Source organism: Artibeus jamaicensis, unplaced genomic scaffold, assembly GCF_021234435.1.
Source record: "Artibeus jamaicensis isolate MK-2021 breed Jamaican fruit bat unplaced genomic scaffold, CSHL_Jam_final scaffold_847, whole genome shotgun sequence".
NCBI classification, from domain to species: Eukaryota; Metazoa; Chordata; class Mammalia; order Chiroptera; family Phyllostomidae; genus Artibeus; species Artibeus jamaicensis.
Window position 1 is genome coordinate 7604933 of NW_026522057.1, and position 19153 is coordinate 7624085.

Below are 19153 nucleotides of genomic sequence, written 5' to 3' on the forward strand. Positions count from 1 at the left end.
CCACCAGAACGGCGCTCGAACTATTGAAACGCAGATGTCAGTAAAATAACAGATCTCTGGTGGCTTGTCTCCCTGTCTCCCTCACTGCTGAGAAATAACTCGCAGCAGCGGGTTAAGCTAACAATAAACACGGGAATTGACTTCAGTGGAAATGAACTTGCTTGACTGTTGACAAAAATCTAAGGTAATGCAACCTTCACTGGGCTTATTGCTTGCTCAGGTGGCAGATGGCTACTGCCATGCTTCTTCCTTCTTGGGACAGGGATGTGGGACAAAGGCCCCAGGCTGATGGAGGGGTCACTGTCCCTGGGCATAGAGGCAGGTCGCAGTGTCCTGTGAAGGGCCAAGGCTTAATTCCTGTGGTTGGAATGAATGTTTATGGGGAGAGAATGCTGTTAAAAGTGGGTATGGGGGAGGCCTCTCTACTTCCTCCCTGCTCAGGCAGTTAGCAAAAATCAGGAAGGGGCTGCAGCTGCCTTCTTGCCTTCTGCCCCCTCCAAGATGTGACCAGAGCACGGTAACCTCTCCCCTGATTCACACCAAGGCATCCTGGTAGAGAGCTGTGCAGCTGTGCAGGCTGGTAGTGGGACACTTAGGGGAGTGGCTGGAGACCCCCGGCTTCAGCATCCAGCCTCCACCAGCAGCCTGCCCAGCGGGCAGCCTGAAGGCAGATGAAGGTAGGCAGGCCTCGGCAGAGGGCACTCAAGTCCTAGGAATCTGCACTCAGCTGACTGCAGGCATGTGCTCCGTGGATTCCCGGGGAAGCGGAGATCATGAATCTCGGTAACTCGAGCCCAGGGCCTCATCACTCACCGTGATTGTGGGGGGATTGAGAGCTGGAGTGGATGAGTCTAAACAAAACACTCACACAGGGGACTCGTCCAAATGAGCCTGCTTGGCCACCACCGGGGTGGGGGGAGGGACGGCCTCCCACCCCTGCAGGAGCCAGGGAGGGGTTTGGGGTGTGGTCCAGTGTGGTCAGCAGCCTAAGATCTGTTCCTACCCATACCCCTACCCCTGCCCCCACCTGGTGGGAGACATGAATCTGGCTGGCAGCAACTCCGGCCAGCTCAGCCATTTTCAGGGATGTTAATGAAATGCGGGAGCACTTGTCCTTTAAGACAGCGGCCCCTTTTATTTTGGAATGAAAAGCTGCATTAGTCTGAATGAGGTTTGGAGGCCTCATAAATCCGGCGCTGGCTGCCTCCTGGGGGAGCAAGGAGCCCAGACCTGGCTGCTGGGTAGGCTTGTTTACCAACAGTTGGAAAAACCACGATTGGTGGCTCCCAATCCCCGGAGATACAGTTTGAGATCTTGCCAGTCAGTGCCCAGGCCCGCTGGGGGCAGGATGGCCTGGACGGGGGCAGGAGACAGGAAGAGAGGGTGGAAGGCTTCTGGGGACTACGGAGCTCCTCTGTTGGCTCTAGTAAAGGGTGCTGATCCTACTCTACTTTAGCCTTTCTACAAACAGCCAGAAGCCCCCGTGGGCCTCTGGAGGTGACAGGTGATGAGGGTCTTCTGCAAGTGCCTGTTTCCTGCTCAGCCCATGGGAGAGAAGGCAAGGGTCAAGCCTGCAAATGAAGGAGGCAGATAGGCCTGCGTGTAAAAACTGGCTTCTCACCACAGTGCCTTGTAGTGATGGCCAATAAATATCAGAGGAAGGGAGGAAGGAGAGGGAGGGGAAGGGAGGGCCTGGATTAACTGTGTGACTTTAGATCTCTTAACCTCTCTGATGCTCAGAGTCGTCATCTGTGAAATGCAAAAATCACAGATCCTGTCGTGGCCAGCTGTGGAGAGGGTTAGATGAAGTGATGCTTGTAAGGTGCATTGAGCAAATATGTTGTCCAGAATATAGGAAACATGCAATAAATACTTGTGGCCATCATTATCATTGTCACTGTTTTTGTTGTAATGCTTCCCACCTTCCACTGCACTGGGAGGGAGCAGGCTGCTGTCGGTTTAGGGAGACCTCTGTGTTACAAAATGGCTTGCATCTAGGTCCAGAAGCAAGCCCAGTCCTGGGCTAGGGGCCACTAGCCTCCCTCTGACCCCAGGGCTCCAGCTGGCTGAACCCACAGCCCTGCAGCTGGAGGCTGTTTCCTACCGCAGCCAACAAATGTGGCAGCAGAGGGAAGCCTGCCTCGGTGGCCAGCGCTGGCAAACCCCTGCCCACTCTGGAATGTGCAAGAGCAAGGCCCTCCCTCGGTGCTTCCTTGGGTGTGGTGAGGGGGCCCCAGGTGACGGGGCCACACTCTCCTGACCCAGGGGCCTCAGATTCACCCTCTGCCTTTATCTATTCACTTCTCTAGTGCCACTCTCCCAGTGACTTCTTGGAGACTGTCCCTCCTCCTCCTGCTCCCCACCCGTCCTCTCTCCTTCCTACTGGCCTTTTCCAGGGTTCTGGTCTAGAGTGCAGATCTGTCCCTTTTCAGGAGTTACCCTTCTACCTTTCTGCTTCTTCGTTTTCTTGGCCAGGCCACCATCCACTGCACCCTGCTCCTCTCATGGCTAGACGCTGCCTGCTGGATAACTGAAACAGAACTAGCATCCAGGCTCCCCATCTCCATTCTCTAACCATCCTTGGGCACGGCTGATGCCCTTTTGGCCCTGCATCTTTTGCCTTGAGTTCATGTCCTGCCAATCCCCTTTCCATCCCCCCATCAGGGCACTGGGATTTTCTTCCTCAGAGAACCACCAGGACTTTGGGGTCTCTCGGAGCAACTAAACCAGCTGTGGAAGCAGATAGGTGATGGAGACGAGATGTCCAGTCTTGAAGGAAGAGCCTCCTCCAGCTTTATCCTGGAGGCCGAGGCCTTCTGCTCCTCTCCCATGCTTCCTGCTTGCTGGTGCCCATCGGGGCCAGTTACTCCATCAAGAGGTGGCAGCTGCTGCTTCTCTGGCTCTGGTCTGCATGTCCTTCCCTCTGGTCTCTTGGGCAACATTTTCCAGTGGCTGCTTGGGAAACCAGCCGCTCCTGCTCAAGGGTGAGGACAGCCCAAGTCTGGCACAGACGGACCACGGGAACCTCCCTCTGCTGGTGGATCTTTGAGGGTGGCCCCCAGACTGGCACACCTTTTTCCCTCCCCAGGAGGACAGCCCTGGGCATCTCTCCTGCTCCTCTCCCGGCCACAGTGGTCCCCACTTCTGCTGGGAGGGAGCCCCTCCTAATTGGCAGGAACTGGCCACGCTGCAATAGTCACATCCCCACACAATGGTCCGCTGCGCCCAGGAGGAAAAGAAAAGATGGGGGAGTTAACCGGCCAGATAGAGCTCCACTCATAGTCTATTTGTAAGAAAATTAAAGATTTGCTTTTCAGATGTTGGGGGCAATGTTCATACCAGACAGCTGGCAAATGGGAGAGATTGGGAATGATGGAATAGATCAAATTATTTAAATGAGAAAAATAAATTCACACACAGCCTAGCCGCTGCTGGTGACAGACCCGTTTATTTATCTACTGTATCAGCGCCGCTTTGTCTCTGTCAGAAAGGTCATTAAACTCGCCTAACTGCGTAATTCGCAGCCTCCTGCTCCAGACTCGCTCCACAGCCCTTCTCTTCCCTTGACACCTAGCGCCACTTGAAAAAAAATTTATTATTGATAATAAACAAGTTTTTTTTTAACCTTTTTCTAGCTGGCTCTCACACAGGTCCTGCTCCATCCCACAGAAAATTACAGTTTCCCTCTATTCTTTCTCAGGAGAAGTGGGGAAGGAGGGCCAGCCCCTCTCGCATTGCTGGAGGAGAGGGCTGGGAAGGACCAGGGCGCGTCTCAGCTGCCCCGGTGAAAGAAGGATTTAGCCGCCTTCCTCCGGAGGCCCTGTGGCTGCAGTGCGCGGTCAGTCCTGCCTTCTGCAGCGAAGGCCCTGGCCTGGGTTCTCACGCCCCTACCAGCTCCTGCCCAGCTTGGGCAGTTATCTCTGAATTCCGTCTCCTTGAGCCCCGGCCCCAACTCTGATTCCATGAGGGATGGGGTGAGGGAGGGAAAGCGGTTCCCGGTCAGTTTCCGTCCTGCCGCCGCCGTCCAACCGGCCCCAGCGGCGTGCAAGCTGGAAGCGAGACTCCGCAGACGGCGGGCTCCGGGTCGCTCGGCTCCCCGGCGGCGCATTTCTCCAGCTGGTCGGGCCAGGCTGCTGCCGTCTCCCAGCTCCCGGTGCCAGCTCTCCTACTTCTAGCCCGGTTCCCAGGCTCTGCGCCCTCGTACTCGAAGGGACTGGGGGCCGCGGAGCGGATGGGGACGCCTGGGAATCGAGGAGAGACCTCATTCTCCGGACGTCCCCCGAAACCGCATCCAGGGCCCCTTTCCCCGCCCCTGCGCAGGTGTGAGCGCGCGAGTGTAGCCTCGGCGAGTGTGAGTGTGAAGTGTGTGTGAGCGGGGAGTGCGCGGAGGGAGCGCGGGGCTGCGCGGGAGGCGGGAGGCAGGGCGCGGGGGAGGGGGCTGGGAGGGAGTGTGTGCGCGCGTGCAACTCCACTCCGGGGCTTTGTGCGAGCCCGGGTGATAGCATCGGCGGCAGGAGGAGGAGCGGCCGGAGAGGCGTGCAGCCCGCCTGCTAGCGCCCGGCAGCCGGGCAGGTGGGAGCCCGCACGGGAGCCGAGCGGACGCGAGCAGGAGCCGAGTCTGAGCGGAGTGCGGGCTGAGCCCAGGAGCCTCACTAGCGGGCGGCCCGTGGGCGGCAGCCGGGCGGGGCGGGCGCTGGCGGGGCTGCCCCCCAGTAAGATGTGCGCGGCGCCGCGGGGCGCCCCCCACTCACAGCGGCGCTCCGGAGCCGGGCAGCTGGGCCAGGCGGCGCCTCGGGGGCTGCTGCGCGCCCACGCCTAGAGCTGCGGCCCCAGGGAGCCCGCCACGGCCGCGCCCCGGACACGCTCCGCGGCGCCCAACGATGACCGCTCCCTGGCGGCGCCTCCGGAGTCTGGTTTGGGAATACTGGGCCGGGCTCCTCGTGTGCGCCTTTTGGATCCCGGACTCGCGCGGGATGCCCCACGTCATCCGGATCGGTAAGAGGTCCCCGAAGCCGGGGGTGTCTGTGCGCCCGGGCCGGGGCGGAAATGGGGGCCTCTGAATGCGATCCCAAGAGATTTTCCCAACCTTTTCGGGCTGCCGGGGTCGGGTGACCACAAGGAGCTTTTTCTGGTGAGGACAAAGTTCCAAAGCCGAGGTCACAGGCCCTACTTATTGGGGAGGAGGCAGTCGGGCCCCGGCGGGTGAGGGCGAGGGGCCCTTGGCGCGTTCCTGGGAGGCCAGACCTATCGGAGTGTAACGAAGCGTGCCAGCCCTAACCCGAGTATCGGGCGCATTTCCCCGCGACTGCCAGCATGACTGGCCGCAGACCGAGTTCTGGGACCCGGCTTCTCCGCGGAGCGGGAACCCTGGGGAAGGCGCCAACTTCTCTTCCCTCCTAGCTCCCCTTGAGCCCCTCGCCCCCACCCGGGGCATGGCTCCAGCGGCCGCGGTGGGGATGCAGGGTACGGCTTCTCATGACTTAGGGCAGCCAGTACCCTTTCCCGGTGGTCGCCCTCGGCCTCCGAGGTCCGCATTTAGCCTGGTGGCGTGGGGCAGAGGAGGGGCAGACCCCTAGGTCACTTCAGCTGCCGCTTGCTGCGGAGGCGTCTCCCCCGCCTGGGGGCAGCGCAGGTGGGGGGCGGAGCGGGGGAAGGGAGCGATCCAGCCAGCCCGAAACAGCTAGGGAAGGCGGCGAGAGGGACGCGAGTGGTTTTTAAAGTTAGCCGAAATCCCTCCGCAGCTGCCTGCGGCTGGCTGGGCTGCGCGCAGCTTTCTGGGGCTCTGGCTTGTCTGCGTCTCTTCTCGTCGGAGTCTTTTACTCGGGGCGTTAACTTTGTTGTGGCCGTCCAGACACCCTGGAGGCAGCGCTCTAGGCTTTGCGGGGGTGGGGTGGGGTGCATGGGAGCCCTGCGTGTCCTGGGCGTGCGGCCACCAGGGGTGGGCCCGGCCTGGACACACGGGAGCCTCCACTCCGCAGGCCCTGCACCCACCGCCAGGCCGGAGACCTGGGCCGCCTGGGTTCTCGAGACGCCAGCACCGGCGTCTGGCACAAGGCGGGCAGAGCTCTGCTGAGCGAGGGCCGGCTTCCTCCCCTTTGGCTCTTCTCCAGGTGCCCCGTGAGGGGTGCAGGGAACCAGTGTCGGTGGTTTCGTACTTGAGGTTTTTCTAGGAGGCGATCAAATCCTGGGGCTCTGTCTCCTCCGTAGCTCTCTCCTGGATCCCAAGCCCTCTTGAATCCCACATCTGGATGGGAGTAGACGCACCGTCTTTAGCTCTGCCCAGGCTGGGGTCTTTCGTTCCACACCCCGGATCCCGGCAGGTGCACACCTCCTGGGGAGGCAGAGGAGCTCAGATACTGGACTCGGGGGACAGCCTTCACGGTTCGCCTTAACCCTTTGCAGCCTGGGGCATTCCTGGCAAGCCAAAAAAATATCTTTCACCTCTGCCCCAGCGCCCAGCGTGGCCACCATCCCAGAGGCAGGCATCCCCTTGTTGTGGCCCAGCACTTTCTTTATTCCCTCTTTTCCTTCCCTATGTTTTTTTAGGAGGGCCTGCGTGGTAGGGCGCCTTTGGAAGAAAAGGGGGGACAAAAGGTGCTATGTGCTCAGCTCACGCATTGCAGGATCCTCTTCGGTGATCCTCTGCAGGGGTGGGATTGGCACGCTCCCAGCCCAGCCCCAGCAGTGGAGGTCTTCGGAGGCCCAGGAAGACAGGAGCAGGTGAGGCTGGCCTCAGAAGAATGAGCTGAAGGGGGCAGGGCGATGTGCCCTCACCTGCTCCTCATACTGTGAAACTGGCGTGCACTGGGGGACTCCTCACTGCCCCGAGGGGAAGCCTCCAGCCTGCCCGCCCTCTCTTAGGTTCAGCGTGTAATAATGCAATTAAGGATGGCAAAGCCCTCTTCTCTTCTAATCTTATTCGTATTAAGCCTCAGGATTAATTAGCGTGTCGGCCCAGGCCATTTATCTCAGAGAGCCCGGTCCCATTTGATTTTCAGCCCAAACTGGGGTGCTGTGCGGGTGCCAAACGTGACCACCTTCGCTGCGCCAGCTTGGATGGAGGATGGGAAGGCTCTGAGACCTCTGGGCTTCTCTGGAGCTTCCCGGGGAGTTGAACTTCCATTCTTCCAAGCCCGAGCTCATGCCTCAGCTGGAGTCAGGGAACGATAGTGGACATGGCCCAGGGAGAGAAAGATTCTGTTGCTGAAACCCAAACCTACCGCCTCGGCTGGGCCCGATGCCATCCTTTTCTCATCCCTCTTCACCTCTGTGATCTCAGGGCTCTGGCTGGGGGCTGGGACTGCAGGAATTGAGGCCCCAGCAATTGAGCTCAGGAGTCTGCCTGAGCCGGCTCACTTGGAGCCGAATCCTTCTCTAGCAGGCAGGCGTTGCCGAGCACCAGGCAGGGAGAGGGTTTTCCTGCAGGTGCGCAAAGGGCTCTCTGGGCTGGGAGCAGCGTGCCGCCCCCTCTCTTTGTGCCTCTTTTGGGGGGCTGAAATTTCCTCTTAGACAAGGAGATGGATAGCTCAGCAGTGTGACAGAGTGTTCAAACAATCCGTCTTGAATAGATGAATTGCATTGCTCTGTCTTTTTGTAATTGTGTCTATCAGAGGGAGAGGTCAAGGCATTGATTGCTTGGATGGTTTGCGAGTAACAAAGGAGAGTGAGGGAGAGAGAGTAATTGGATTGTAGTCTGCGGGGGAAAAATGATCATTGATTATTTTATATGAATATGTGGAAGATGTATTCTGCGTGTGATTATCCGGTGTTGCTCATGGAAGGTTTTCAAGGCATATTGTTCAGTATTTTATTATTATTATCATCGCTGTTATTGTTCCGATGGATCCTGGTCTTAACTCCTGGAAAGCGGTTTAATGCATGGGTCTTCTCAACGAAATGGGCTTCCGTGTGTGGCTTCATGTGGGAACCTGGATTTCTTGGTTTTACGAGGACTCAGAAGCTGAAGCGGAGGGACCCTAGGCTGGGAGCCAGGGAGCCTGGCTTTTCTGTCCTATCTCCTGCCAGATTCCTGGGCCACCTTGTTCAAATCTCACTCCCCCATGGCCACTGCCCCAACACTGAGTCTGTTACCCTATTTGTAAACTGTTCCATTTGGGTTACTCTGGCTCAAAGTTCCTTTAGTGCAGGCTGGCGGGGGCTGTCAGCACCATTGTGGATCTGTTGTGTAGATTCGTGATGGTTAGATTCACTGTGTTTCGTGAGGTTCCCTCATGTTGCATACATATACAGTAGGGTCGAAAGCCAGCCTGGAATGCGACATGGGGACCAGACAGTGGTGGCAGCAGCTGGGGAGCTCAAATAGATGGTGGTGATCTCTAGCTAGTCTGGGGTGAGGTTCAGAGCCAAATGACTGCGGAGACATAAAGCAGGTGTGTGTTTGTGCATGTGTGTGTGTGTGCATGTGTGTGTGTATGTGTGTGTGTGTAGGGGAGGTGCTGGGAGGGGGGAGGGAAGGCTGGCTCAGCTCCAGACTCTGAGCATCTATGCAGTAGATCAGAGCCCTGAGCCCCCCGAGCCTAGGGGCCCAGCAGGCAGCTGCCGTCTATCCCAGGGGAGTGAGGTGCCTCCACGAGAATTCTCAGACCAACTGCATCTGCATCTCCTGCCATGAGTTCACCCAAATGGTCCTGAACATTTGTCTCCTGAGTTTGGGAGCCGCTGCATGTAAAACAATAAGAAATTTCTCTCAGTGACGGGTGATGCGCTGAAACATCACTGCCTTGTAGGAGGAGACAGGAGCTGAATGAAGATCAATAGGGTTCCCCCCCTGGAAGTAAATAGCTTCAGACAAGACCTAGGAGTGGCCCCGGGGGGCCCTAGAAAGCATTAACTTGAGGAATTTCTGCCTCCACTTTCTTAGCCCAGCTGCTCCTGTCAGCCCGGGCTTCCCTCCTTCTCCAGGTGGAGTTTAATTTCTTCCTGATGCCTGCCTTGCACTGCGCTCCATAGTCTTTTGACGTCGGGATTGATCTGGGGTTTTTCAAGGTGGTTTATGCAGGGTGAGCCAGACATCGCGTCTGCACTAAGCCCTTCCAAGGTCACTTGCAGCCCCCTGGCTCAGGGCACCACAACCGATTTCAGAAGTTTAGCCCGGCTGTGCCATTTTCCTTTTCAAAGGACTTTTTAGGGGCCACACTTCATCCCCTCCCCTCCTCAGGAAAGCCGGGCTGCTTAGCTGCTTTCAGGATCCTTTGCGGGGCCTGTAAGCCTCCCTGAGTCACTGTGTTCCCATGAGAGCTCTCTGTCCCTGCCCCAGGAAACAGAGTCCCCTCCATGGGGGAAAAGGCACAGATGTCCCTCCAGGCACTAGGAAAACCTCTCCTCTTGGGGGAGGGGCAAGGCTCATGCAGAAGAGGCTTCAGGGCGGTGTGGGGTGCTGTTTTATGGGGAGACCTGGCTGTCCTCCACCCTGTAACAAACAGCTGCCCTTGTCTCTGCCTCCCACGATTTTAGCCTGAGCCTCTTTGCTTGCTTAAGACCCTACGGAGGAAACAGAAAAAGCCGATGCTCCACTTGGCTGGGCAGCAGCTGAGAGGAGCTTGGAGCTCCCCAGGCCCTGCCTGGCAACAGAGAGGACTGAAACTCCAGGATCAGGGCTCTTCCTCTGTGGCCAGCTCCCAGCAGGCCCCAGCTTGCCTTCCCAAGGCTGGCGTGATGGGGCTGCAGCTTTGGTGGGGAGATGGGCCCCACGAGTGGTTAATGCAGATGGGTATGTTCTGTGAGCTCGTTGGCTGGAGTAGCTCTTCTCTGTGGTGCTGATCCTGAGCAGCAGCACCAGGGGGCAGTATGTCTGTGCTGAGGTGGTGGCGTTGGCAATGTCTTCTGCCTGGGACCCCACCTGGGTCTGGAGCACAAACTAACAAAACAACAACACGACAACAATGCACCAGCCCCAGTTTATTTGAGCATTTACCCACTGCTAGGCATTGTGCTAAGTGCTTTCCGAACAGCAACTAGTAACGTGGAAGAATAGTAAGTGCTCAATAAATGCAGCTGTTGCATTTCCCCCATCATCTTATTCAAATTTCAACACCCTGCAGGCATTATTTGCATTTTGCAGATGAGGGAATTAAACCTGGTGAGGTCCCTTGTCCAAGATCACAGTGAGTGGCAGAGGCAGGGTAAGAAGTTCCCTCCTGTCAGCCTGACTCTAGATCCTGGGCTTTTAGTTGTCTGTGTAGTTAGAAGATAGAGAACAAGAACTTGTTCAGGCACTCGGAGCAGTGTCCCCCACCCCTGGTTTTGGGTGCTGAGTGTGGCCTCACTGGGCTGGGCTCTTGTACCTGCCATGGGGGATAGCCATGTGGGCTATGTGACGTTTAGCCCTACCGGTGCCACTTAGACTGCTCTTGCTGATGGGCCATGTGGCAGATGTGCCTCCTTGAGAGGAACGGTGTGAATAGCCTTTCCCACCCCTTCCACCAACACACGCCCTCACTCCGACCGCACTCCACCTCGCCTGGCCTTCTGGCACTCTGCCTGACCCTTTCATCCAGGCCCAGAAGAAAGCTTGGACTCTCCCCTGGGTGTGGCCAGTCCACCCACAGGAATGCCTCTGCTCTGGGGACTCCAGCTCCCATGTCCCCTGACAGCCACTAGTCTTAAAGACATCATCAGAGCCTTGATGGGGAGGGCTCCATGTCTGTGTCTTCCTCTCACCTTCATCCTCACCAGTTAGTGACCTAGCCAGAGAAGGTGACTGGTGAAGTAGCTCTTTGTTCTCCCTTCCTTCCATTTCCTCCCCTTTCCCTCCCCAATCCAGTGCCCTCTTCCCTCCAACAGCCTTTCCGAACTAATAGGTTTTATGGTCATTTTATTTTTAAGAGAAAGTTACATTCCAACCTTCTAAATAGAGCCTGCCTTGCTAAGGATTGAATCTGGGGAGAACTTGGGGGTAAGGCCCACTGACTCTGGGCTCTGGACCATGCATGGCTGTAGACAGTATGGGTAGGGAGTGGGAGCCTGTGCGCAAGAGGTGCCTAACCCACCCTTCCCCAGGGGGAAGACCTAACCCTCCTTTTCCATTGTGTTCCTTCCCTCAGGGGAGACTGGGGTGATGGTGGCTGCCAGGGACTGAACTGTTCGAGAAGTGGGGGAAAATGCACTGCTCAGAGTCCCTACAGAGGCGGCAGATTTGGGACAGACACAGTCAAGAGGGTAATGTAATTTTTGGGGTCTCAATTTCCCCATCTGTAAACTGGGGCTGACATTGCCTGCCCCAGAGAGTCTGACAGGTATGACATCTTTGCAGAGAAGCTCCAATGCTGTCCAGAGGTCCACCCTACTGCTTTCATTGTGGGAGAAGGAGTCTGGCGTGTGCAGGGCCGGGACCAGAGGGGGTCGAGTGACGCAGGGAGGGGACCGCATTTCAGGAGACTCTTGGGTGGTGGCCTTGCACTTGCACAATGGTCTATGAGAGCCAGCACCTCCTTAAAGTGGCGCCCCTAGGTGCCTCACTGGACTACACCCGCACCTGTGCTTGCTCATGGAGTCATGTTTTCTTCTGATTCTCTAGTGCTCCAGAGACAAAATCTTAATTGAGTTGTGATTGGGAGAGAGAAGACTAGATTGGGGGCAGGAGGACTGGGCTCAAGGACAGGCCATTCTGAGTCTGCTTTGGTTTCCCATTAGCCACATCTCCTAGCAGCCGTGCCAAGAGCACTCGGCCCCACATTATCTTTCTGTCTCTACTTTGCAATCGCCTCCAGGGTCCACGCTGCCTCCTGCTCCAGACTGGCACTCCCCTCTCCTCAAGGATCACCTTCCCATGTCCCTCTCTTTGCTTCATTTGACCTTCACTCCTTGCTTACTAGTGCTTATCGGCGTTGCCTGTAACTTTGCCTGTGGGTGTCTAGGGCTTCTCTAGTGTATGTGTGTCAGGCCATGGAGCTGCTGAAGGTACCTAAGTCCACCTCTCTCCTTTCACTACCAACAGACAGAATGAATTTTTTGGAGTCAAATAATGTATTTTATTGATTCTAGGACATACGCACACATGCACACACATACTTTCTCATCTTTGAAATCAGTAAGTGTCTCGTATGTCATGTCCAAGGTTAGCTGCAGGATTTTTTTTTTCTTTCTTGGCACTTCGAAGTGTAATGGTGTGTCTTAGGTTTGATGAAACATGGTGGACCTGAGTTTCAGTGTGAGTCCGATGTGTACTTGCCCTGTGACCTTGGACAAATCACTTCACCTCTGAGCCTCCATGTCTTCATCTATACGATAGATTATTAATATTAGGTCAATCCATAGTCAGTTGTTTTTGACCTGCAAAAATTTTGCAGGGTTGAACCTCACCCTATCATCCTTGTCAGGTTAGAGTGAGGGTTGAAGGAGATAAAGCATATACAGCTCTTTGCACAGCCTGATGCTTAATAAATGTTAGGAGAGGAGGGCTCCCCGAGGGTGGAGGCCATGTCTCCACCATCAGATTGTGAGCTCTGAGGCTGTCTGCTTCTTATGTACCCTCTGCCTTGAGCCAACCCTTGTGTTCGATACTCCATGCAGATCAATATGTGGCATTTGCCCACCACTCACTTACCCATGTGCCTGCAGCTGAATTAGCAGCCTGTGACAGTTATCCACCAAGCTAGGGAGCAAGAGAGGTGCCCTTCCTAGGAGGCTCCTGTATGTCATCTCCCAGACTCCTCCTGGCCTGCTCTTTCTCACCTGCAGCCATACGGTGCCAGTTCTTCCCTACGTGTGCAGTGTCTTCATTGAAATGCATTTTGCATGTATCCAAAGATTAGAAGATTCTGGTCATGGGATGCTCTTGAAAGACTGGTCCAGGGAGTCCTGATCAGTTCTTGGGTGGAGAGTTTGATCTTGCTCCTGGGAGGGCAGCAGGTACCTCCCAGAGAGGGGCTGCAGCTGGAGGCTGGGCCCCAGGGCATAGACACTGCTGCCTCTGCTGGGAGACACCAGGTAATGATGCTGCGGCAAAAGCCGGGGAGGAGAGAGTCCCCACAGTGATCATTCAGATTGGAGAAAAAGAGATGGAGTGAGATCTGGGAGGGGGAGGGGGGCGGGGTGCAGTGGCGGCTTTGACTCCAAATCCTTTGGTTCCATGTGGAATGGCGTTTAAGGAAGGCAGAGGGGAAAAGAGGAGCAAGAAGGACCTAAGATTCTAGTGTGTATGAAGAGGGTTCCAATCCGTAGGAGACAAGTCTTGTGCTGTTAAGGGGGCTGATGCAGACAGGCTGCCGATGGAAGAGGGTTTATAGAGTTCTAAGAACAACTGCAAGGATGAGCTCTTTACAGAAAGAAACACGGGAGACTTCTGCAAAGCCTTCCCTGCATCTGCTTTGCGGAACTGAAATATGCTATTCCGAAAAGCCTGCCCAATTGGGCGGAAAAGCTGGAGCAGGCAGCCATGGACTTCCCAGGGCTCCGGGCATCACACTTCCCCTCTACGGTGAAGGATTACAGAATCCTGGCTGAAAAGAACCCCAGGGGTCATTCCAGGCCTCTGGTTCTCAAACATTACCATGTATAAGAATCACTGGGACTGTTCAATAAAATGCAGGTTGCTGGGCCCTACCCTCACAGCTTCTGATTCAGTGGGTCTAGGGTGAGGCCTGAGAATTTGCATTTTACCTATGTTTAGACCGTAGTCATGTAGGCACTTAGTAAATATTACCCATTACTCTTAAAATCATGATTGCCCTGCTGGCTGATTCTGGTTTGGATTTACTCCCTGTCCCACAATGCAGTTCTACAGAAATGTAAAGGCACTCCTTCGGATTAAAGATGCCCAACTCTTCCGATGTGATATCAAGAGCTCATCATAGTACCGCTTATGTGTTGAAGCCAGTAAGCTCATCACCTCCTCAGATCTCAGCTTTGGTGCTTACTTATACAGCCCCAGACTATTCTAGCCTTTTCAGCAGCCATTTTACTCTGTCAATTTACACTGAGCTGGTGGTCTCACGAGATCACGAGGTCTTTTCCACAGGCATCTCTGCTGATCCGTAACTTCTCTCATCCTCTCTTTGGCAGTTGATCTTTTGAGCCTGAAGCCAGGACCTGCCATTTATCCCTAGTAAATCCCATTATTGAACCTTCAGGCGGTTATTCTTCTCTCTGTTTCTGGAGCACCAAAGCACCTCCCATCCTTGGGAGGTAGGCATGAGTTTCACCCTCTTCTCCCTCTCTGGCCCCCCTCCGAGTGTCTGTTGTAAAGAGGTTGAGTGGCTGTTGGCCTACAGGATGGTTGGGGTTGGGAACCACTGCTCTGGACAGTGAAGCTTCTGTGGCTCTCAAAAAGAAGCTTTGTGCCATCTGAGCTTGGGATGGACACGCCTCCCTTCACTTCAACTGTGTCTGCCATCAGTACATTAGGCAGGAAATGACCAATGTTAGAGTCTGTTCAGGGGTCCTGGATCCACAACCTTACACTTCAACCAGCTTCCAAATCCCACTGGTTTTCTCCGCCTCTCGGGCCCTTTACAACCTTCCATGATTGGCATCTGCAAACTCATGCACTGTTCCTCTTTGCCTCACACACCCTCTCGGCTCCACCATACTGAGCACCCAAGTCCCCAGAAGACACAGTGCCTTCCCTCACATTCTGCACCTCTGTTCTTGCTATTCCTCCTGGCCAACTTCTAGTTATCCCTCCAGTCTCAGCAAACATGTCTGTCCCTCTAAGAAGCCTTTCTTGACTCCCATCTCCTGTGAGTCCCCACAGTCCCCTGAACTTTCCTTGTCATGGTACTTACTATACCATAATTTTTAGTTACCTTAGAATGAGCACTGTACAAGCATGGGCCATAGCTGACTTACTCACCACTTGTCCAATGCATCTAGCACTGAGTGGTACATGGTGGGTGATTAATGGCTATTTGTTGAATAAATGAATGCATTGATGAATACAGTCATTTGAATATAAGACTATCTAACTACCCTGTCACTCAGCTCCATGCGTTTTCCCTGCTGTCAACAGGATTTCATGGAAGAGTTTGTTAGAGTCTTGGATGAAGTCTGTGTCCTAATGGAGTCCGTGGTGTTCTTCTAATATATCCACTCAGCACCTCCTATGCTAAGACCTTTTCGCTAAGACCTTTTCCATGTAGACTATTGGGAGTAGCTGGAACTCCTTCTGGAGTAGTAGGCCCTTCTGTCTCAGGCCTAGGACTGGTCTTTACGCCTGTTGTCTAGTTCATCTCATGACTCTCCTTTCGAGACAAACACAAGCTGTCTGCTTCAAAAAGAGACAGAAAAAAAGACCATGATCCACCTGGCTTTTCTGGCCTTGCCCCTCCCTCTTTCCTACTTGCTCCTCAGCGTCTCTGTTGCTCCCTCTGGGAGCTAAACCAAGGAAGGGAATGTCTGCTCTTCCTTCCTTAATAGGCTGGCTACTCAGGACAGCTGCCTGGCAGAACTGTAGCTCTGTCACTGAGCTGCCACCAGCCATAGGACAGGCCACCTGTCTTCACTGTATCTCTGGATCCTGATAGAATGTGTAGACAACATGTCTACATGACATCCTTCTGGAAAGTGAGGTTGGCAGTTAACCTGGAGAGTCAGGATGTATGAACAGTTGGCCTGGGCCACTTAGCCCCACATCCATCACAAACCCTGGGTTCTAGGGAGTGTGAATGTGTGCACAGGCATGTATTTGTATACTTGCAGAAGATGGCCATTGGAGGTTTTCTTCTCTGGCACAGGCTTCCAAAAGTGGGGCTCAGCCACCATGCTTGATCCCAAGCCTGGTGAGTAAGTACAGTGACTTTCCTTTTGGATCAGTGGGGAAACCCAGGACTTTAGTGATGGTCCCAATTCCTGACTGACTGGCCTGCTCTGTGTAGTGTAGCTGAGAGTGAGGGCAGGACAGGTTTTCAGTGGAGCTTCCCAAACATGACGGACTGGGCTCTCCCCTGCAGCCAGGCCCTCCCCTTTCCTGCTTCCCTCCCCCAGGAGACAGATGACACATTATGAGCAGAGAGCCTGTTGCCTACATGGCCATTTTTCCTGCCCAGTTTAATAGAGGTGACAGCCGTCTATTTTACTTGTCTCGTAACATCGAATCAGTAAATAAAATATAGGTGAACTCGAAGGTTTAGCTGAATTATGGCTGGTCCATAGGGACTGAAGGCTGGGGGAGAATTGAGCAGAGATTGAATCCCTGGCTTCTTGTAAGAGGAGCCTGAGGCTTGTGTCTTTCTCTGGATCCAGAAAATCTATGCTAGAGGAGGCCTGGCAAAGTCATCCCCTTTCACAGTCTCTGAGCCCATGGAGGAGCTCAAGTGGAGGCACCTTAGATATTGGAGCTGCAGGGGCCCTTCACCTGTCCCACCCTTTTCTACTGCAGATTGGGATACGGAGGACTGAAAAGGGTAAATGCCTGGAGCCACCCACCTTGGTGAGCTTTGGAGAAAATCAAATGAGAACATGAGTCTCTGACCCCCCAGTCCATTATAAAATCTCATCTACTTCCCTATAACACACACACACACACACACACACACACACACACACACACACACACACACACACACACACACACACACACACAACACACACAACTTCACATTTTCAGTCTTAAGAAAGATAAGGAGACTAGATTTTTCCACTGTGTCAAAACAGACTTACAAAGCCTTTTTTCACATTGGGATAGAAATACAAATTAGAGTCACATGTGTTTATAAAAGCTCATAGATGATGATACACCCTCTGTGGTTCAGCGAGAGGCAGGGAAATTACGGTTCACCCCAACCTCTGAGTTCAGCACCACGGAGAGCAGCCAGGCCGCCGGGTAGCAGTGGGCGCCATCTGTGCGCTGACTTTTCTGGTAAGGGTGATGTGGTAATTGTAAGGTCTTGCTAAACAGACACTCTTTTTCCAAATGCTGTTCCCCTAGGACTCTGGTGTTTGTAAACTGGACCGAGGTGTTTAGCAGGCACATAGTAGGCTAGCAAGAAGTATTATTTGTGCTGGTTCGCATTGAGTACCTCAGAAAAAAGAAAATGAAGTGAATGGACAGAATTTTCTCCTTTTATTCCCCCACATACATTGTTCTTCAACCTTTTGTGCCGTGTGCGGCTTGTCTGCTAGGGAGCGGTAACAGATGATAAAGCGAGTGAACATTCCATTGTCAAATATCACACCTGATAGCAAGCGTCTTAGCTCCGCTTGTCAGGATCATCGTTCACATTGCATTTGGTAAGTAGGCTTGTGGTATGTGTTTTTTATAATCCTGCTAAATGTGATTTCCTAAAAGTATTTTGTGTGATATTACTTCTTGAGTTGTGGAGCCCTGCATATGCTGTAATAGAGCTGTATTTTCTGCTGGTAAATAAAATTACTGCTTGTTCAGGTAATGATAATTAAATGTGTCACAGCTTTGTGGCATTCCCCAAAGAACCCAGCAGTACCAGGTGCTCTACCACCTGGATGTGTCTGAGAAGCCTTTCGATTGGACTGGGCATTGACAAAGATCTCTCCCAGGCAGGAAAGTGACCTCGGCATGCCTCCGAGAAGAGGGAGCTTTTGTTCATCACTAGGGTACGGAGCGTGGCCTGCAATGACACTTGGACTAGAAGCCAGAGGGCATAGGAGGCTAAGAGTCTCAGAACCATAAGAGTTGGTAGAATCGGCTTTTGCCTCTGAACCAGGAGTGAGGTTTAGGTGAATCTACCCCAGGGATTTAGGAGGCAAGGTGTCATCTTGAAGTCATATAGCAGCCAGAAAGATCTGGAGTGGGCCGGGAGCAGGTGGGGCTACAAAGCCGGGTACTCCGGGGGCCCTGACTTGAGACAGCTCTCAGTAAGAGAGGACTGGGGTATTTTCTGCTCCTGCCTGGAGTCACAGAATCAGAAAGATCTGCTTTGGAACTGTGGCTATTTTTATGCTGTTTGTAATTGTTTGTTTCCTGTCTTTTTCACGTGGACTCTGGGCTGACTCACTGATTCACTGAACACTTTTGGAGCATCCGTTCTGTGTACTGCAGAGCACACAGAGCAGGGGTTTGCAGGGACCTGGGGGTGGGGGTGGGTGAAGCAATATTCCTGCACCTGCTGGCATCTGAGTAGCCTCATATAGGTCCAGCAGGTGACTTGTAGTGGTAGCTATGGTTCCTTGGACATTTTGGTACATACAGCTCAGCTCAGAGCCCTGCACTTGGATCTTCCTCATTCTCCCTTGTGCTGGGGAGGGGCACTGAAGTTCAGAGAGAAGAGACAAGCTAAAAACCACCCAGTACAACCACAGCCCTTCCCTTTCACCCTTCACTCCTGCCTTCCATGCCCTTGCTCCTTCCCAATCTTTCTATCACTGATGCTGTTCTGAGAATTCTTTTAGTCCTGATCTGTCACACACCATCCTCAAGCCCCAGTCAACATTCATTTTGGCCAGTTTCCTGTCTCCCGGCAGAACTGGACCTTACCCTTTCTAGACGGGATGGGTGCGTGTGTCAGGGGAAAAGTAGGGGCAGGGGGTTGTATTCAATGTTTAAGTCTCTGAAGGATAGGAATCTGTCTCCTGTGTGAGAAAGTTCTTCTTTCTGGCTCACCTAGGTTCTTCTTGCTGCACTGTAAATACATCTCATCCACGACCTGACACTGCTATTTGTGGAGTTTGGGAGGGAACATCTAGATTGGAAGCCAGTAGCTTCAGGGACTTTTCTTTCTGGGACAAAAGCAAAGAAGCTCTCAGACAATTAAACTGAAGTGGCTACACTTTTGTTCACATGGGCTTGGACAGATTTATAATATTTTCTTTTTTTTTTAAATGGGACTTCTTTTCATGAGACAATGATTTATGGAATAATCAATTGCTTTATGTACCTAATACAATGGAGTGAGTCGTCAGTGTCGGCATCAATCTCTCCCAGAGGCTGGGGCAGGCAGACAGGCTCCGAGCCTACTCACCCAGCAGAAGGTGGCTTTTCTGCAAGCTACTTTGATCTCAGACCTGGGCCTCAGCCCCACGCATAGTGTGGAAGGTCTAGGGATCCCACAGCCTCACTCTTTGAGCGAAAATGCCAATGCTTTCTCCTTATCAATCTCAGCCCCATCCGGAGAGCAGTAAGGTGAGCGCGCGCTGTCCCTGTTGTACAGGTGTAGAGACGAAGTGCCAGAGAGGATGCTCAAAGACCAGAGCTTGGAGATGAGGAGACAAGAGTAGAAGA

General features: G+C 53.8%; 1 protein-coding gene across 1 annotated transcript in view; it reads left to right on the forward strand.

Annotated features, from left to right (window-relative positions):
• Window positions 1–4880: 4880 nt before the first annotated feature.
• GRIK3 (glutamate ionotropic receptor kainate type subunit 3) overlaps window positions 4881–19153 on the forward strand; it is a 209613-nt gene continuing 195340 nt past the window's right edge. The window contains exon 1 of the mRNA XM_037149722.2: window positions 4881–4995. Coding sequence (XP_037005617.2) covers window positions 4881–4995 — 115 coding nt within the window. The remainder of the gene's footprint in view (window positions 4996–19153) is intronic.